The sequence below is a fragment of the Jaculus jaculus genome, chromosome 20, assembly GCF_020740685.1.
Source record: "Jaculus jaculus isolate mJacJac1 chromosome 20, mJacJac1.mat.Y.cur, whole genome shotgun sequence".
In the NCBI taxonomy this organism is placed as follows: domain Eukaryota; kingdom Metazoa; phylum Chordata; class Mammalia; order Rodentia; family Dipodidae; genus Jaculus; species Jaculus jaculus.
The window spans coordinates 12,858,748-12,875,741 of NC_059121.1; the positions used below are offsets into that span (position 1 = coordinate 12,858,748).

General features: G+C 40.6%; 1 protein-coding gene across 1 annotated transcript in view; it reads right to left on the reverse strand.

Moving 5' to 3' along the window:
- Cwc27 (CWC27 spliceosome associated cyclophilin) overlaps positions 1-16,994 on the reverse strand; it is a 213,418-nt gene that overhangs the window by 26,272 nt on the left and 170,152 nt on the right. The window contains exons 12-13 of the mRNA XM_045139107.1: positions 11,058-11,167; positions 7,378-7,481 (exon numbers count right to left, since the gene is read on the reverse strand). Of these exons, the coding sequence (XP_044995042.1) occupies positions 7,378-7,481; positions 11,058-11,167 (214 nt within the window). The remainder of the gene's footprint in view (positions 1-7,377; positions 7,482-11,057; positions 11,168-16,994) is intronic.

Genomic DNA, 16,994 nt, shown 5'->3' on the forward strand with positions numbered 1-16,994 from the left:
TCAAAATTACTATGTATGGACACTAAGACAATTGTTGGCGCTTAGCACACAGTGGAATTTTTCACAGAATATGTGATCTGAGGGGTCCACAGTGAAGCTTTTATGTTTATAGACTCTTGCTGCTCTTGTCATGCTGGACTTAGAAAGTTGCTTCTACAAAAAGGTAAAGCAATGCCAGTCTTCATGGGAGTTTACCTGTTTTGCATATATAGTTACTTTGTATAAAAGCATGTTCATTATGTAAACATCTAATAGGTTTATTACTATTTCAAAGTGATTTAACATTTCCTCATTGCAATTTCTAACTAGGAAAATATTGGTAGTTATATTTCACATAAAAAGCTTTTGATAATTAAAAGAAAAATCTCAGTGCTGAGAGATGACTTAGTGGTTAAGACATTTGCCTGCAAAGCCAAAGGATCTTGGTTTGATTCCCCAGCACCCATGTTAGCCAGATGCACAAGCGGGCACACGCATCTGGTGTTCATTTGTAGAGGCTGGAGGCCCTGGCGTGCCCATTCTCTCCCTCTCTCTCTCTTTCTGCCTTTTTCTCTTTCTCAAATAAATCAATAAATATATAATGTATATTAAAAAAATCTCAAGGGCCTAGAGACCCAAAATTTGAGAACTGTTGTCTAGCTAACGCTACAAGGTGAAGAGAACTGCCTACCTGGCTAAGCTGAGCCTTCATTTCCCCAACTTGTCCATTCTTACAGCTCTGTTACCTACTCCTGGCAATATTCCATATGAATGAAGAACTAGAATTAAAGTATTAATTACCAGCTATGCTGGTGCATGCCTTTAATCCCAGCACTTGAGAGGGAGGCAGACGTAAGGTAAAGGACTGCTGTGAGTTTGAGGCCACCCTGAGATTACATAGTACATTCCAGGTCAGCCTGGGCTAGAGTGAGACCCTACCTTGGAAAACAAACAAAATCTCCAAGTTATTAATTTCTTGTCAATGAATGTACTTTTCATTCATATGTGACTGAGCTAAGAGATGCTTAAAGCTTCACCAGATAAGCAATGAGATGAAGATAGGTTTAATAGTGGCCTAACAAGATTTGACTCAGGTGGGTATAAAAGTCAATAATCTTTTGATAACATCTGCATTTGAACAATGCCACTGTTTTGGATATTCAGACAACTGTTACTTATTATTTTTGCACTGCTATCTCCAGAGAAAGGCTTTAATATTTATTCATGTCATCTCTTGGATCTCAGCACTCTGATCTCTAGTAGCAACAAACTATGACTGACAGATAAAACTGAGTTTGATGCAAGCCAAGGTATAGTATTAAATGAGAGAGAAAAAAATCCCAGATCCTAGTGTTCTACCTTAGGATATGTTGGAAGAGTTTTTCGGCTCCATGAATAAGACTATTTCGAGAGAGGTTCCTAAGAAGAGGAGCTATGCTGAAACCTGCAGTTTTATTAAAACCAGAAGCAAACCAGACAGCATGTGTATTTTAAGATTTCTATGTAGGCAAAGCATTTCTTCTACAATGTCATTCTCTTTGGGGACAGTTACTGTGAGTGTAAGTGGGAGAAGCATCTAGGGAGGCCATTTCAAGATATGTACCAGAGGCCTAACATGCATACCCACTCATTAAGCAAATCCAGTTTTAAAAATGTATCTTAAAAAAAAGAGCAAGGACATAATTCATGGTACTTTATAGTACTGTTTAAAATACTAAGTACTAGAAAGAGCATATATGTGCAATAATGTGGTCAAGTAAGCTTGTTGTTCATCATATAATGGAATATTATGTAATATAAAATTTAAGCTAATTTAGGTTAAATAATGTTAAAACTACATGTGGCAAGGAGAAGTGATTCCTATTTAGTTATAAAACTGAAGTACTATATGATCCTATTTCTGTTTAAAATATGGATGTGTATAGATATTTCTAGAAGGGTATAAAATATATATGAGCTAAAACTTAAGCATATACATTTTTTATGACTATACTTATAAATTAATAGTACTTATCTTTTCATTTGAGATCAGAGATGGTGTTTATTTAAATCTTTTGAATGATTTACCATTAGGTTTTGCTACAGTGAATATTTTTAAACTTTTTTCCCCCAATGTTATTTATTTATTTATTTACTTATTTGGCATAGAAACAGGGGAAGAGAGAATGGGTGTGCCAGGGCCTCCAGCCACTGCAAACAAACTCCAGATGCATGCACCCTCTTGTGCATTGGGCTAATATGGGTCCTGGGGAATTGAACCTGGGTCCTTCAGCTTTGCAGGCAAATGCCTTAACCGCTAAGCCATCCCTCCAGCTCTACAGTGAATATTTATTTAACAATTTATTCTTATTTATTTATTTGACAGAGAAAGTGGGAACCAGAGTGAGAAAATGGGCGCGCTGGGGCCTCCAGCCACTGCAAACTAACTTCAGATGCGTGTGCCCCTTTGTGCATCTGGCTAACATGGGTCCTGGGGAATTGAACCTGGGTCCTTTGGCTTTGCAGACAAATGCCTTAACTGCTAAGCCATCTCTCTAACCCTACAGTGAATATTTTTACTTCTACAGTAATCATTAAATATTTGAGGCAATCATACAGTATTGGGTTTTTCAATTTTAAAAATATTTTATTTATTTATTTACAAGCAGAGGGAGAGAAAGAGAGAGAGAGATTGAGAAAGAGTGAATAAATTAATATGAGCATGCCAGGGCCTCTAGCCACTGCAAACGAACTCCAGATGCAAGTGCCACCATGTGTATCTGGCTTTGAGTACTGGGGAATCAAACCTGGGTTGTTAGGTTGGCAGACAAGTGCCTTAACTGTTGAGCCATCTCTCTAGCACCTCATCTTTTTATGATGCTGAATGCTGCATTACTGTGGAGGAAAGTGGTGCAGGAGAGAAAAAGCAAAAGCAGAAAGACCATTAGTGTTTCACATGATATCCTGTACTTGTCAAGTTTTAAGAAACCTTAGATTTAACAATTTGGAAACACAGTTTCCAGAGAACATGCTGGTGCACAGTGAATGCCCACAGGATGCCAGCTGCTCTCACAGTCTCAGAGAACATGCTACTGCACAATGCCCATAAGGTGCCAGTCGGCTGTCACAGAGTGGACATTCTGTGGGAGGAGCAGGTGGCTGTCTTTATAAGTCTCTGCTGCCTGGCCAGCTACAGCTCTCTCCAGACTTGTTTGGAGCCCATCAAACCCAAAGTGGCACACGGACTTCATCCGCACGGTCATGTGAACCCTTTGGCTGACGGCTCCTGCCATGTGTCTAATCCATTGTGTGGACCCGTGCTCGAGGAAGGGGTCCGCAGCCACATGGGTCTGAGACTGTGGGGCTGACAATCACAGCGTCAAAGATGACTGTGCCTGCTCAGCTAGCCTGGTGCCATCCCTGCGCAGCACCGACAGTGTTTATCTGGACCAAGGCAGAAAGCTAGCACTTGTGAGGGAGAAATTTCCACTATGCATTTCAGCTTAGTCTACTCACAACACTTCTTAAGTGCCTCCTCAGACAGTGAAATCTGGTAATAATTACCAAACACCATACACACTGTTTACAATAGAATCATATTTCTTTTCTTTCTCCCTCCTACTTTTTTTTTGCATGAAAAGTCGAATGGTGCTGAATGGTACCCAAATGTCTGCTGTATACCACGCCAATGCAGCAGCGCAGCCAAAAATGTGAACGGAATGGTTCGCCAAGTAAAAGAAAACATAACAAATTGGTAATGGTTTCTATCTTGACAGAAACTGAAAATGATCCCCCAATGTGTGGCCACTCATGCGGACACATAAAAATGTCTTAGAAGCAATCATTTTACCTCAGATAACAGACCCTGACAGTACATACAGCATACCGCTGACTTTCCCTTCTTAGAAAAGAAGCACCCATGACCTGCTAAACAGTCTGGGAACCATGTAATTTATGCATAACACACATGCATATGCCATGCACTCATAATATTTGCTATAAATCATTTTTAATATGAGACTTCTTTACTGGATGGAATAGACTTTTATGAGAGAGGCTTTAAATCACCAGAGACTTGATAAAGTTGGAGTGGCTTATCTGTGAACAGAATTGATGTTGTTGCCTATAAAGTTACAAAATTTCAATGGTGTATATGATAAACAGGCCTCACATAGAGGTTCCTATACAGTCTACATTTCTGCATAGAGCTATAACCACTGCGGTTAGTTTTGTTAGATGTTACATTAAACAAATACCAAAATACTCTTGAGGTGTATATTATATGGATCTGATTTTTCAAGTACAGTTGAAAGCAAAATGACCCCCTGAAGACTTGCTGATAATGCCGTTAGCTTACTTTCCCTTCCTTTACCACTTTTCCCCCCTTCAAATGGAGAGCCAGCCGACACCACTGACCATGGATGTTTTTTCCTTTCCATCTTATGAAATTTTCCCACGTGTTTAACTTTATAATGAGGACGTTAGATGGAGCATCGACTACATGGTCAAAAATCACCAAAACAAGAATGCCACTTTCAAAACCACAGAGGTGGTAGCTGAAGAGCGTGAGGAAGTCACAGCAAGAGCACCAAGCAACAGAGGGACCTTGGGAAGGTAAACGTCCGGTCATGTTGAAGGTGAATTTCAATTCTTTGGGTTACAGGTTTCAAATAAAACTCCTAGTGTCTAGTCCGTGAGATGCTTGCTGGGGATGTAAGGTATCTTGGGTAGATTCAGGTTAGGTGCTATAGATGAGTGAGACTATGTGGCGATTTTTTTTCTGTGATTGGGTAAGTTCATTGAGAATGATCTGTTCTAGGCTCAACCATTTTTCCTCAAATTTCTTTGTGTCATTTTTTCTTACTGCTGTATAGAATTCCATTGTGTAGATAAACCACATCTTAGTTATCCATTCTTCTAGTGATGGACATCTGGATTGATTCCAGCTCTTAGCTATTATGAATTGTGCCGCTACAAACATGGTTGAGCAAATCTCTCTGATCCTCTCAGTGGTGCAGGACCCATAGCTGGAGCTGGGAAACAAGTCAGAATCATATCCAAACATAAGCCCACTCTCCAATATCAAGCTACCATCAATCATGGGGTACAAGAGGGCTTACACCTACTAAACTCTCTATTAAGAAAGTAAGGGCTATCTCATTTGTCCTGGTGCTAACTCACTCTCTGCTGGAGATTCTGCTTCTCTTTTTCAGATAGATGCAGATCCTAAGAAGAGAGCCACCCCATCATACCTCAAAAAGGCCCCAACTGAAACTAAGGAAAATTGGCAAAACAAGCAAGGGTGCTGTTTTCCTGATGAACCAGATACCAGCACAAGGGGAAAAGAGACCAACACAGAGAAAAATCAACTCCTACCAAATCAGAGACCCAGAGCCACAGAGGCCCCCAATACCTCATCACTGAAGCAGACCAAAAATGAACCCAACATGGCTCAGGGAAATTTTGCGGAAGAGGGGGCAGAAAGAATGTCAGAGCCACATGTTGGGTCATGATATGCAGAGACATTTATCATACCAATAAGTGTGGGCTAACTCCACAATGTATGACCCATTTACATCAACAAGGAGGGGCCATTGGGGAGGGGGTAGGTCATGGATGAGCCTAATAATGGTACCAAACTGCCTGTATTTGCTGAATAGAAAACTAATAAAAAAAAAAATGAAACTCCAGGGGTTTGAAATGATTGGTGACTTTCCTATTCAATAAAAAGGTGCATTTTTATTTTTAAAATTATGTATGTATGTGTGTGAGAGAAAGAGAAAGAAAGAGAGAGAGAGAATAAAAAGTGTGGGCACATCAGGGTCTTTAGCTACTGCACATGAACTCCACATGCATGCACCACCTTGTGCATCTGGCTTTATGTGAGACTCAAGAACTGAACCCTGGTCATCAGGTTCTGCAAACAAGCATCTTTAATCACTGAGCCATCTCTCCAGCCTGCAAAAGGTGTATTTTTAAACAGCACAGAAGAAGGTGGAGAAAAAAAATGCATGGGCATCCAACTGCTCTTACAAAACACCATCTTGATGACTTAAGTATAAATGAATAAGAAATATATGGGTCATATTTCCTTGAAACGTCTGGATGGATTCAAAAATAAGGGGAAGAAGACGTGTGTGTGTTTTAGTGGAACCCGAAACCTTTGAAAGATGTTTTGAGACCTTCAAGGAATCCAAACTACAACCAAACTCGTCCGTCACACTGTCCAGACAGCTCTTCTCTGCCGTGTGCATTCACTGAGTCAGTCACCCCCCAGGGCGCCCCTCCCGTAAGACGACGGCAGAAGCAGCTCCCGGCTTCAAGCAACTTCCAATTCAAGGCTTCCAGAATTGGCATCCCAGTGCAGGTCCTCCAGCAACTCTCAGTTCATGCAGAATTGGACAAAGGCTTTTCTTTCCCATGGTCCCAGCTTAAGGAGGCTTCATTTTACTCACACCGTTATCCCCTCATCCCAATGCATGCAAAGACCTACTTGTTGTGCTTTCTTAAGAAGCATTTTTATGTATTTTGAAATGTGTGTCCTGGCACTCCTTCCTCCACCCTCTAGATGTGTGAGCTCAACAAACCTTGCTGACTGGTTTTCTGGAAGTTGGGAGTACTGCAGTTTTGAAGGAGGGGAGACACTGTTTGGCATGGAGCTCGGGGCCATGATTCCGGGTTGGGATGATGGCACACGTGGCAGCTGGCAGCCTCCAGAGGGCGAGTCACGTGTGGAGGAGCCGCACGGGCTCGCCTGCTCAGGGTGCCTGGGCCGGGGGCCGGGAGGTGCAGGCGGTTCGGTGGGGGGAGGCCTAATATAGTGCATGGAAGTCAACTTGAGGACACGGGGGGTGGGGGGGCATACGGGAAAATGAGGCTCAAATTCTTTTGTCTTTGTCTCCCCCTCCAACATAAAAAGTTCTAAGCACAGGATATATACATGTAATTAATTTCTTTAGACGCTGAAAGTATCCAAAGATAAAATAAAATTCGCTATGCATGCGTTGCTAGGATCCTGTAGGTGACCAGCTTTAAGAGTAAGCCAGTAGGAGATATATGACAAAAATGGATTAATAACTTCAAAAATGTTTGTGGGAAAGTGTAAAAATATTGATTTATTGCCTTTTAAAGTTATTTCCTAGCTGTTTAACATGAGTTTTATCTTTTCCACAGTTTTAGAAATTACTTGGGGTGTCAAATATGCCTTAAACATTTTCTACTGGCTAGCAAAATACTGGACTAGCTCAGTTATTTCTCTTTATAGCTCAAGTGCAGTAAAAGGAAGCCAAGGACCTACAGTGATGAAGGTCAAGTTTGAAGAAAAAAAAGGAAAGGATGACAAGCTTTAACCTGTGCCTGCAGGGCCCCCACTCGGAGCCTGTCTGCTCACGGTGACCATGAAGAAGCCACAGCTCTTACCATCCTGCGTCGTCGTCCACTTCTGTGTCTGAAACATCATTTTCAGGAGTTTCAGCAATTGCTTGAGTGAGTTTCGATTTAAACTGGTTCAATAGCGCAAGGGTCTGAAATAAAAATTAGACTGCTCAACTTCCTGATTACAAAATATATTTCTTGTATATAAGATAAATATTTGATTTCTTTGAAGGAAAGTAACAAAGCTGCTACAACAGTGACATTAATAAAGCTTAACAAAGGACTGTTTGGCTTTGTGCTGACATATTATCCTCAAAGACACTTCAACATTGTTTGATTCTGGGAGTTAATTTGCCTATGTAGTAGATGCTTCAAAGTTTTCAAATACATATTTATTAAGTTATATATTTAGCATTTACTAAAAGGAAGGTAATTCACTAATAGATATGGAATAAAAACAAAACACCACAATCAAATGGTGTTCTTCATTTAACAAATTTCTAAGATGTAGAAATATTAATATTAGGAAGGTGGATAAAGCCAATGGCTGAGGAAAGGTCACCAAACTGAAATACTTCTAGAAAGCTGTTGACATATGTCAGAATCTTTAGAATGATCACTCCCTCTATCTAGCCTGAAGCTCCAACTTTGTGTAGAAGTGTAGAACTGTAATCTGAAACACAGAAAATGCCTATGCAGTAATAGTCATATAAATGGAAAAATGGAGACATGCTAAGTACTTAGATAAATTTGGTAAAAAGTAATATTCATGCTATCATACTATTTTTAAAAATTATATAAACACTGCATCCTATTACAAAGATATTTTTGAGAAAGAGGATGTAAAGTTCATGAAGAATATGTGTTTTTTTAATTTTTATTTGACAGAGAAAGGGGGGGAGAGAGAGAGGGAGAGGGAGAGGGAGAGAGAGAGAGAGAGAGAGAGAGAGAGAGACAGGGAGACAGAGAGAGAGAGAGAGAGAGAGAGAGAGAGAGAATGGGCATGCCAGGACTTCCAACCACTGCAAATACACTCTAGATGCTTGCGATCCTCCCCCCGCCCATACATCTGGCTAATGTGGGTCCTGGGGAAGTGAACCTGGGTCCTTTGGCTTTGCTGGCAAATGTCTTAACCACTAAGCCATCCCTCCATCCCTAGAATATGTTTTTAAGAAAAAAGAATAGTACTCTGAATTGCCTCTTATGTCCTTTGTGGGAAAGAAGCAACAAATGTCTACAATTGTATAATCATATTTTCTCCTGGTTATACCTTAACAGCCTGCTCTAGAATTTGAGCACAGAACATGGGCTAGGAAAAGGGTTTCTATTCTGTGAAATGGGCTAATGTACTACCTGTCTGAAAAACCAAGGGCATAAAGGTTTTGGTACTTTGAATTCAATATTGAATTCTCGTACTTCATAAGGAAACATGCGTGTGAATGATGTCTAACGTGAATAAAGACAAGAGGGGTCACACAGTATGTACTGCTCCTTTGTCTGGCTGCGGAGCCTGCAACACTGACGAAGTGTGTTCTCAGGGAGACCTTTCAGATTCTTGGTTCTGTTTAGGTCCCAGCGTTCCATAGTTCTCTGCACCTGCAGTTTCACAGTGCCTGCCCTTCTTGTTGGGATTACTAATTTAACTGGCTCTTTGCCCGGATAACTCAGAGAGGGCAGAGACATGACTGTGTGTGGACCATATAGGAGTATAGGAATTAGTACATGAGAGGGTGATAATAATTATTACCTTCAAGGGGAAAAAGAAATGTATGAAGGAGGAGGATCCTCAAAACCTTTGCATGTGATCATGAGCGCTGTGACACAGACTGCAACTCCACGAGGACATCTCGTGAACTTGAATGTACTTGTTTCTTTACTTTATTTGATACGTCATTTTTGGAAAGTTGCATTTTGAAAGTTAGAATTCTGTGTTTAAAATTTCCTATACGTGGGCTGGAGAGATGGCTTAGCGGTTAAGTGCTTGCCTGTGAAGCCTAAGGACCCCGGTTCGAGGCTCGGTTCCCCAGGTCCCACGTTAGCCAGATGCACAAGGGGGCGCACGCGTCTGGAGTTCGTTTGCAGAGGCTGGAAGCCCTGGCGCGCCCATTCCCTCTCTCTCCCTCTATCTGTCTTTCTCTCTGTGTCTGTCGCTCTCAAATAAATAAATTAAAAAAAAATTTCCTATACGTGACTTCTTGGTGAACTTCCCCTATGATTACTTTCATGCTAAGTGCAAATGCATGACCCTTCCTTACCAGTTGATGAGGTGTCATTTATAACAGTTTCTCATTTGATTAATTTAACCAAATAGGTTTGGCTTCTTATTTACTTTTATCCTGCTTAAAATATCTAAAATGGCATATAAATATAAACAAAAATAAACTGTGGACTACCCAGCACCTTTTCAAAATGAAGGAACTGAAAGATTTGCTTCAGAAGTGCTGTGTGCTGCCTACATAAACAGCTGCCTCTCCAACTGTTCAGCTAGTTCTCTTTTCATTGCTTTTTAAATTTTTTTTGTTTATTTTTATTTAGTTATTTGAGAGCAACAGACAGAGAAAAGAAAGGAAAGAGGGAGGGAGAGAGAGAGAGACAGAGACAGAGGGAAAGAATGGGCACACCAGGGCCTCCAGCCACTGCAAATGAACTCCAGACACATGAGCCTCCTTGTGCATCTGGCTAATGTGGGTCCTGGGGAATCGAGCCTCGAACCAGCATCCTTAGGCCTCACAGGCAAGTGCTTAACCGCTAAGTCATCTCTTCAGCCCTTCATTATTTTTTAAGTATTTATGAGGGGGGGGGTAGAGGGAGGGAGGGAGGGAAGGGGAGGGAGGGGAGAGGGAGGGAGGAGACAGGAAAGAGTGGGTGCATCAGGGCCTCCTGCTACTGCAGATGAAGTGCAGATCCATGCACTACGTTGTGTTTTTGGCTGTACTTGGGTGCTGGGGGCCTGAACGCAGCCCCGGCTTTACATGCAAATGCCGTTAGCCCCTGAGCCATCTCTCTAGCCCTCTCTTTCATTCTTGATTTCTATTATTTTTTCACATCACTCTTAAAGACTGAGGGAATACTCACAATAAATAGGGTTTTATTACAGTAGAAGTCAACTGGTGACTTATTCCTAGTGGACAATTTCAACCTGAAGGGGTGGTCAGCTTGTGACATGCTGGGCTTGGAGATAGCCATCACTGTCCATACTCACCAACACTCCATTTCAAATAGTCATGTCTACCTGAAGACATGAAAATGTGGGGCTTTTTGAAGCTCTTCTGCTTGAAGTGGGAGTACCAGGTTTCAATACTATTTTTATTTATTTATTTGAGAGAGACAGACAGACACAGAATGAGTGAGTATGGATACATCAGGGTGTCCCACCACTGTAAAAGAACTCCAGATACATGCACCATTTTGTGCATCTAGGTTTACCTGGGTACGGTGGAATTGAACCCAGGCCATCAGCCATTGCCAGAAAGCTCCTTTAACCACTGAGCTATCTCTCTAGCCTGAGTACCAGGTTTAAACTTGAAAGTCTGAGGCCTTTTTTTCTTCTGAATGTCTGGAAATAATTCCAGAATTTGGACCCTTTAAATTGGCCAAAATCCTTGCACCCCACCTTGCATAAATATGTCCTTTTTATTTTTAAAAGATTGCTTCCCCAACTTGTAAATGTATTAGGCTTCACGAGAGACAATGGAAGACATGTAGATTGTACTTTCTGAAGCTACCTGCTCTTCTCGGGATGTTCCCTTCTTTGGCTGCTGTTTCCTCAAAGCTTCATACTTCCGCTTCTCTCGTCTGTACTCTGCAACAGCGCCCTCTGGCACAGCTTCTTCCTCTGAAAAACAGTAAAATGCACAAGAGTCAGCAGTACACAGACTACATGGGGTCCCATTCATGTCATGTCACTGCAGAGTCAGTGGTACAAAGAATACATGGGTTCCTGTTCATGTCATGTCATGTCACCGCAGAGTCAGCAGAACACAGACTCCATGGTTCATGTTCATGTCATGTCATGTCAGCGCAGAGTCAGCAGAACACAGACTCCATGGTTCATGTTCATGTTCATGTCATGTCATTGCAGAGTCAGCAGAACACAGACTCCATGTTCATGTTCATGTCATGTCACTGCAGAGTCAGCAGAACACAGACTCCATGGTTCATGTTCATGTCATGTCATGTCATGTCAGCGCAGAGTCAGCAGAACACAGACTCCAAGGTTCATGTTCATGTCATGTCATGTCACTGCAGAGTCAGCAGAACACAGACTCCATGGTTCATGTTCATGTCATGTCATGTCACTGCAGAGTCAGCAGAACACAGACTCCATGGTTCATGTTCATGTTCATGTCATGTCACTGCAGAGTCAGCAGAACACAGACTCCATGGTTCATGTTCATGTTCAAGTCATGTCACTGCAGTCAGCAGAACACAGACTCCATGGTTCATGTTCATGTTCATGTCATGTCAGTGCAGAGTCAGCAGAACACAGACTCCATGGTTCATGTTCATGTCATGTCATGTCACTGCAGAGTCAGCAGAACACAGACTCCATGGTTCATGTTCATGTCATGTCACTGCAGAGTCAGCAGAACACAGACTCCATGGTTCATGTTCATGTCATGTCATGTCAGTGCAGAGTCAGCAGTACACAGACTCCATGGTTCATGTTCATGTTCAAGTCATGTCAGTGCAGAGTCAGCAGAACACAGACTCCATGGTTCATGTTCATGTTTGTCATGTCACTGCAGAGTCAGCAGAACACAGACTCCATGGTTCATGTTCATGTCAAGTCATGTCACTGTAGAGTCAGCAGAACACAGACTCCATGGTTCATGTTCAAGTCATGTCATTGCAGAGTCAGCAGAACACAGACTCCATGGTTCATGTTCATGTTCAAGTCATGTCAGTGCAGAGTCAGCAGAACACAGACTCCATGGTTCATGTTCATGTTATGTCACTGCAGAGCCAGCAGGACACAGACTCCATGGTCCATGTTCATGTTCAAGTCATGTCAGTGCAGAGTCAGCAGAACACAGACTCTATGGTTCATGTTAATGTTCAGGTCATGTCACTACAGAGTAAGTCCAAACTTAAGTTTGGTTCTCCAACATTAATTTTGAAACAAAACCAATGAGATTCCAATACATTCACAGTTGTTTTCTCCATTACAATGTGACTAATGCCGGGAGTGGGAGTCATTTTCCTCGGTGGTGCAACCTATGGAGAGCTGTTGCTGCTCTGGTACACAGCTCCTCAACCATGCACACACAGGAAACCTGATTAAACTCAGGGCTCACATACTTCAGTTTGTGTTTTCTGTAAATTCACCCTGTTCTCTTGATCCCAGACCTTTTGCACCTGTTATTTCTTCTTTAAGAAAAACAATATCATTCCATTGCTCTATTCCTAAGTTAATTTCCTTGCTCATTCTTTCATTTCAGTTCAGCTGACACCTTCTCCTGGGAGCCTTTTTTGGGTCCAGTTCAGTTAGGTGTGGAGGTTCTTTCTTAGTGCTTATCCCACTCTATGTAATTTCTGATTCACTCATCTTTTTCCTCAAGGGGTGTCAAGCTCCCAAGGAAAGTCATATTCCCCTAGTGCTAAGGATAGGGTATGGCAAGCACTCAAAATCTGATCAATCCAATAAGTGAAGGAAGAAATGATGGAACCAGAGGGAACGGGAACATTTAAAGGTCATAGGCTTGTATGGTGTCCAATCTCACAATGTTACGCTTGTAATTTGCCACACACCTGGACTATCCTGATCCTTTACACTTACGGAGCCAATTATATTTCTTCCTGCTATTTTCCTAAGATAAGATTTTGAAAAATTCTAAGGAAAATTCTAATTTTAACAGAAGGGGGCAGTGAGCACGGCATGACTAGAACGTAGATTCTAGAGTGAGACTGATTTGAATTCTGGTGCCACATGTCACTCTATGTATGACAAACTGTCATTTTTTTCAGCTGTAAAATGAGGATAATATGTACATAATAGGAAGATTAGGTGAAATACTGCATGATAAAAGATGAATGCTTATTCTACTCACATTTAAGAAGTTAAGGTGCCAATGTATACTCACGTCTGCTGCTCATTTATACCACATATTTTTCTTTGTTGTGACTGATTCTGATAAACTTTCAAGGGATACTAGACATTCTTGCCCAAGTCAGGCCTTTCCACATCCCTTCTCTCTCCATACACATCTACTCCTTGTACAGTTTGGATTATTTTTGCTTTGATGGAAGCAAAGGGAAAACTACCTTGTGCCAGATTATAAAGCTACCTACTTTCTAGTGGTAACAAATCCTCAGGAGGGATGTTCTTTGATATGATAATACTTTAATTTCACTTTTCTGTGCATTTCCACATTTTAACTTGCAAGGACAAGTAAAAGAAATCACTTTCTTCCTCAGTATTTATTAAACCAACCTGCTAAAATATTTTCTAGCCATAATGAAAGCACGGACATGTAGACCAGACAAACTTCAGCATAATGCTCTGATAATATTTTAGTATCAGAGCACTAGGTGTCCTTCTAAAAAGAACAGTCAAAACCAACTTCCTGTTATGACAGTAGTGGTGATAGCAAGCATCTAAAACTTAGTAAGATTCTCATATACAATTTCTTATATACAATTTAGCTAGTGTAGAAAGTAAATTCACACCTTTAATCCCAGCACTTGGGAGGCAGGGGTAGGAGGATTGCCATGAGTTCAAGGCTACCCTGAGACTACATAGTGAATTCCATTTCAGCCTGGGCTAGAGTGAGACCTTACCTCAAAAAACAAAACAAAACAAAACAACAAAAAAAGATTTACATCTCCTCTCAAAGCCAATTTCGCTTTGAAAAAATGTTAGGAAGTAGTTGGGTAAAACTATAAAACTTTTCATTATTATTTAAGTGATCACAGATCAAATAACAAATAGAATTTTTTCTTTTCACAGTGCTTAAATACTGTTTCCAACACCACTTAGATTTACCCCACCTTTAACTAGATCTATTCTTAGCAGAGCTCCAGTGCAAGAGAGAATTACATAAAATTCTAGATGCCATCTATCCCTCAATTGCTAAACCAATTGTCATCCAACAAAGTCTTGGTCTGGAATCTTACCCAGTCTATAGTCTTTGACTTCCAAAGAGGGGGACTATTGTAAAAATTAGATGTTTAAACCTCTGGCCATAACCAACACCATTTTGACAACTGACTGGATTTTGTAATGAAAGTTAAGAACTCAAATACCTGGCACCCCAGGGTTGAATGGCAAAATGACAGTCTGCAACCTATCATTACAAAGCTGCAACGGTCCACTTCTCCTCCTGAAGAATGCTCTCAAAAAATTCCTTAGTGGCTCAGGACTTGGGGATTACTTTTTTTTTTTTTTTTTTTTGCTACAACTATCTTTAGTTTGTTTACTTAACTGTAGTCTGGAGTTTTTCTTGTGCTTGAATATGGTTATTAATCATTTAATTCTTATTTGATGTTTTTAAAATAATTTATTTGCAAGGAGAAAGTGGGGGTGCTCCAGGGCCTCTTGTCACTGCAAACAAACCGTAGACACATGTGCTACTTTGTGCATTTGGCTTTAGGTGGGAACTGGGAAATTGAACCTAAGCTGCCAGGCTTTGCAAGCCAGCCCTTTAACCGCAGAGCCATCTCTCTAGCCCCTTGGTCTGTCTTTCTAAAGCTACACCTACTATACTCCATGGCAGCAGGGAAGCGCTTCCCTGGCTACACTTGTAGGTGGCCAAGGAGGAACCTGAGAGACTCGCTTGAATCACCCAAGCTGATGTTAGGGAGAAGCAGATGGCCGGGCAGGGGAGACTGTCTAAAGGGCAGTCTCAGTAGTCCACCTCTTCCAGAGTAGACAACGTCAGCAGAGAAATGTGCTGCATTCGGGCCTGGGCTGATTTTTATCTTGCGATGATTTTCTCACACAGGTTACAAAATAAAAATAGATGATTTGATTCCTTTGGCTGCTTTGTGCCCGATGGAGGGTTAGTTGATTTGACACACCTCTAAGTAATTAAAATGCAATATACTACTAAAGATATTTTGATAGAGCAAAAGAGACAGATTATATCTTATGGAAACAGTATTTTATTTTAATAATTTACATGATTTTATAAAGCTAAATTTCATGAACAAAATCAATCTTAACCTAAGTATTCCACCAACAGAATATTTTATATCTTTAATTCTTACAAAAGACATTTCCTTTTCTAAATTCATATTCACAACTGCTTAACAGTAAATAGGACCCTTAGACATACCTGCTTGTTAATGAATTCTACCCATTATATCTACAAAGATATGTTTTGGTTGACAGTGTTCAAAGAATTACAGGTGGAAAAGATTCATTATACAATTTGTTCTACCCACTTGCCAATGGCAATGAAAAGTTTAAAAACGTGCTGGGCATGGTGGTGCACCCCTTTAATCTCAGCACTTAGAAGGCAGAGTTAGGAGGCTACCCTGAGACTACAGAGTGAATTCTAGGTCAGCCTGGGCTAGAGCAAAACTCTACCTTGAAAAAACAAAAATTTACAAATGTAAGTTAGCTTTTGATCAAGAATTAAGATAATGATATTACATGCAGAAAACTATTTGATGTCAAAAAAGCTGGCCTCTAATTTTTATGTGGGAAAAATACTAGGCAAAACATAGAAACTCAGTTAAATTCATGGTATGTCATTTTATTTTCAAAAATATCAATCTGAAATATTAAATTTAGATCAGCCTAGGTAGGTATGTCACCCTCAATATAAACATGTTGGCTATTCTAGTTCATTTTGTGAGACTTTTTCTTTTTTAAATCACATGACTTAAATATGTCTTTCTTTCCTACTTTAGCTAGTCTAGCCAAAATAACAGGCAACAGTCAGAGGATACCTCTGAGGTCTGTTTATTACAGGTAAGATTTGGGACAGCACTACTTAACGCTGCTAAGGGTCTTCCCTGAACACAAAGGAAACTGTAACTCAAATATTTCACATGGTAAATGCAACGAAAAGCAATGACATCTATACAAACTCAACTATGTAAGAAGACTGGTTAACTCTTTCATTTCCCAGCAGGGTATATCATATTAATATAAACTGTGATCAACTATGAATAATCATAGGATATTCATTTTTTATGTATTTACTTTTCATAAGTATACTGAGAAATTTCCTCAGGAAATTTTCCTGTTTACCCTATTTCCATAATTAATTCTCTGTGTAGTTGTATCTCATCAGTTTTTAAAAAATATACTGAGTCACTAGCTTTAAGAGATATATTTTTTATTTACAGAAATTCCACTTTGCTTTTTAAATCCATCTACTCTGTTATAGCTTTAGTCATTTATGATTTTTGTTCTTACTGTTTAGTATTTAGTGCCCTCCAAGGCTCAGGTAACATTGTGGAAGAGGGGCTGGAAGGAATGTAAGAGCCAGAAGATGGGCAGGAGTGCCGTGGAACACTGTCTTCTGGACACAACATGGCTGTCATTACCTGTATGAGATCTGAACAAAACTGTACACATCAACATCCTGTCATGGGTGGTAGAGCCAGAGAGAGGGAGGGAGAGAGGGAGTGAAAGAGATGAGAAAAGAGAGGACAGAGTGAGAGAGGCAGAGAGAGAGGGAGAGGGAGAATATGGGCACGCCAGGGCCTCC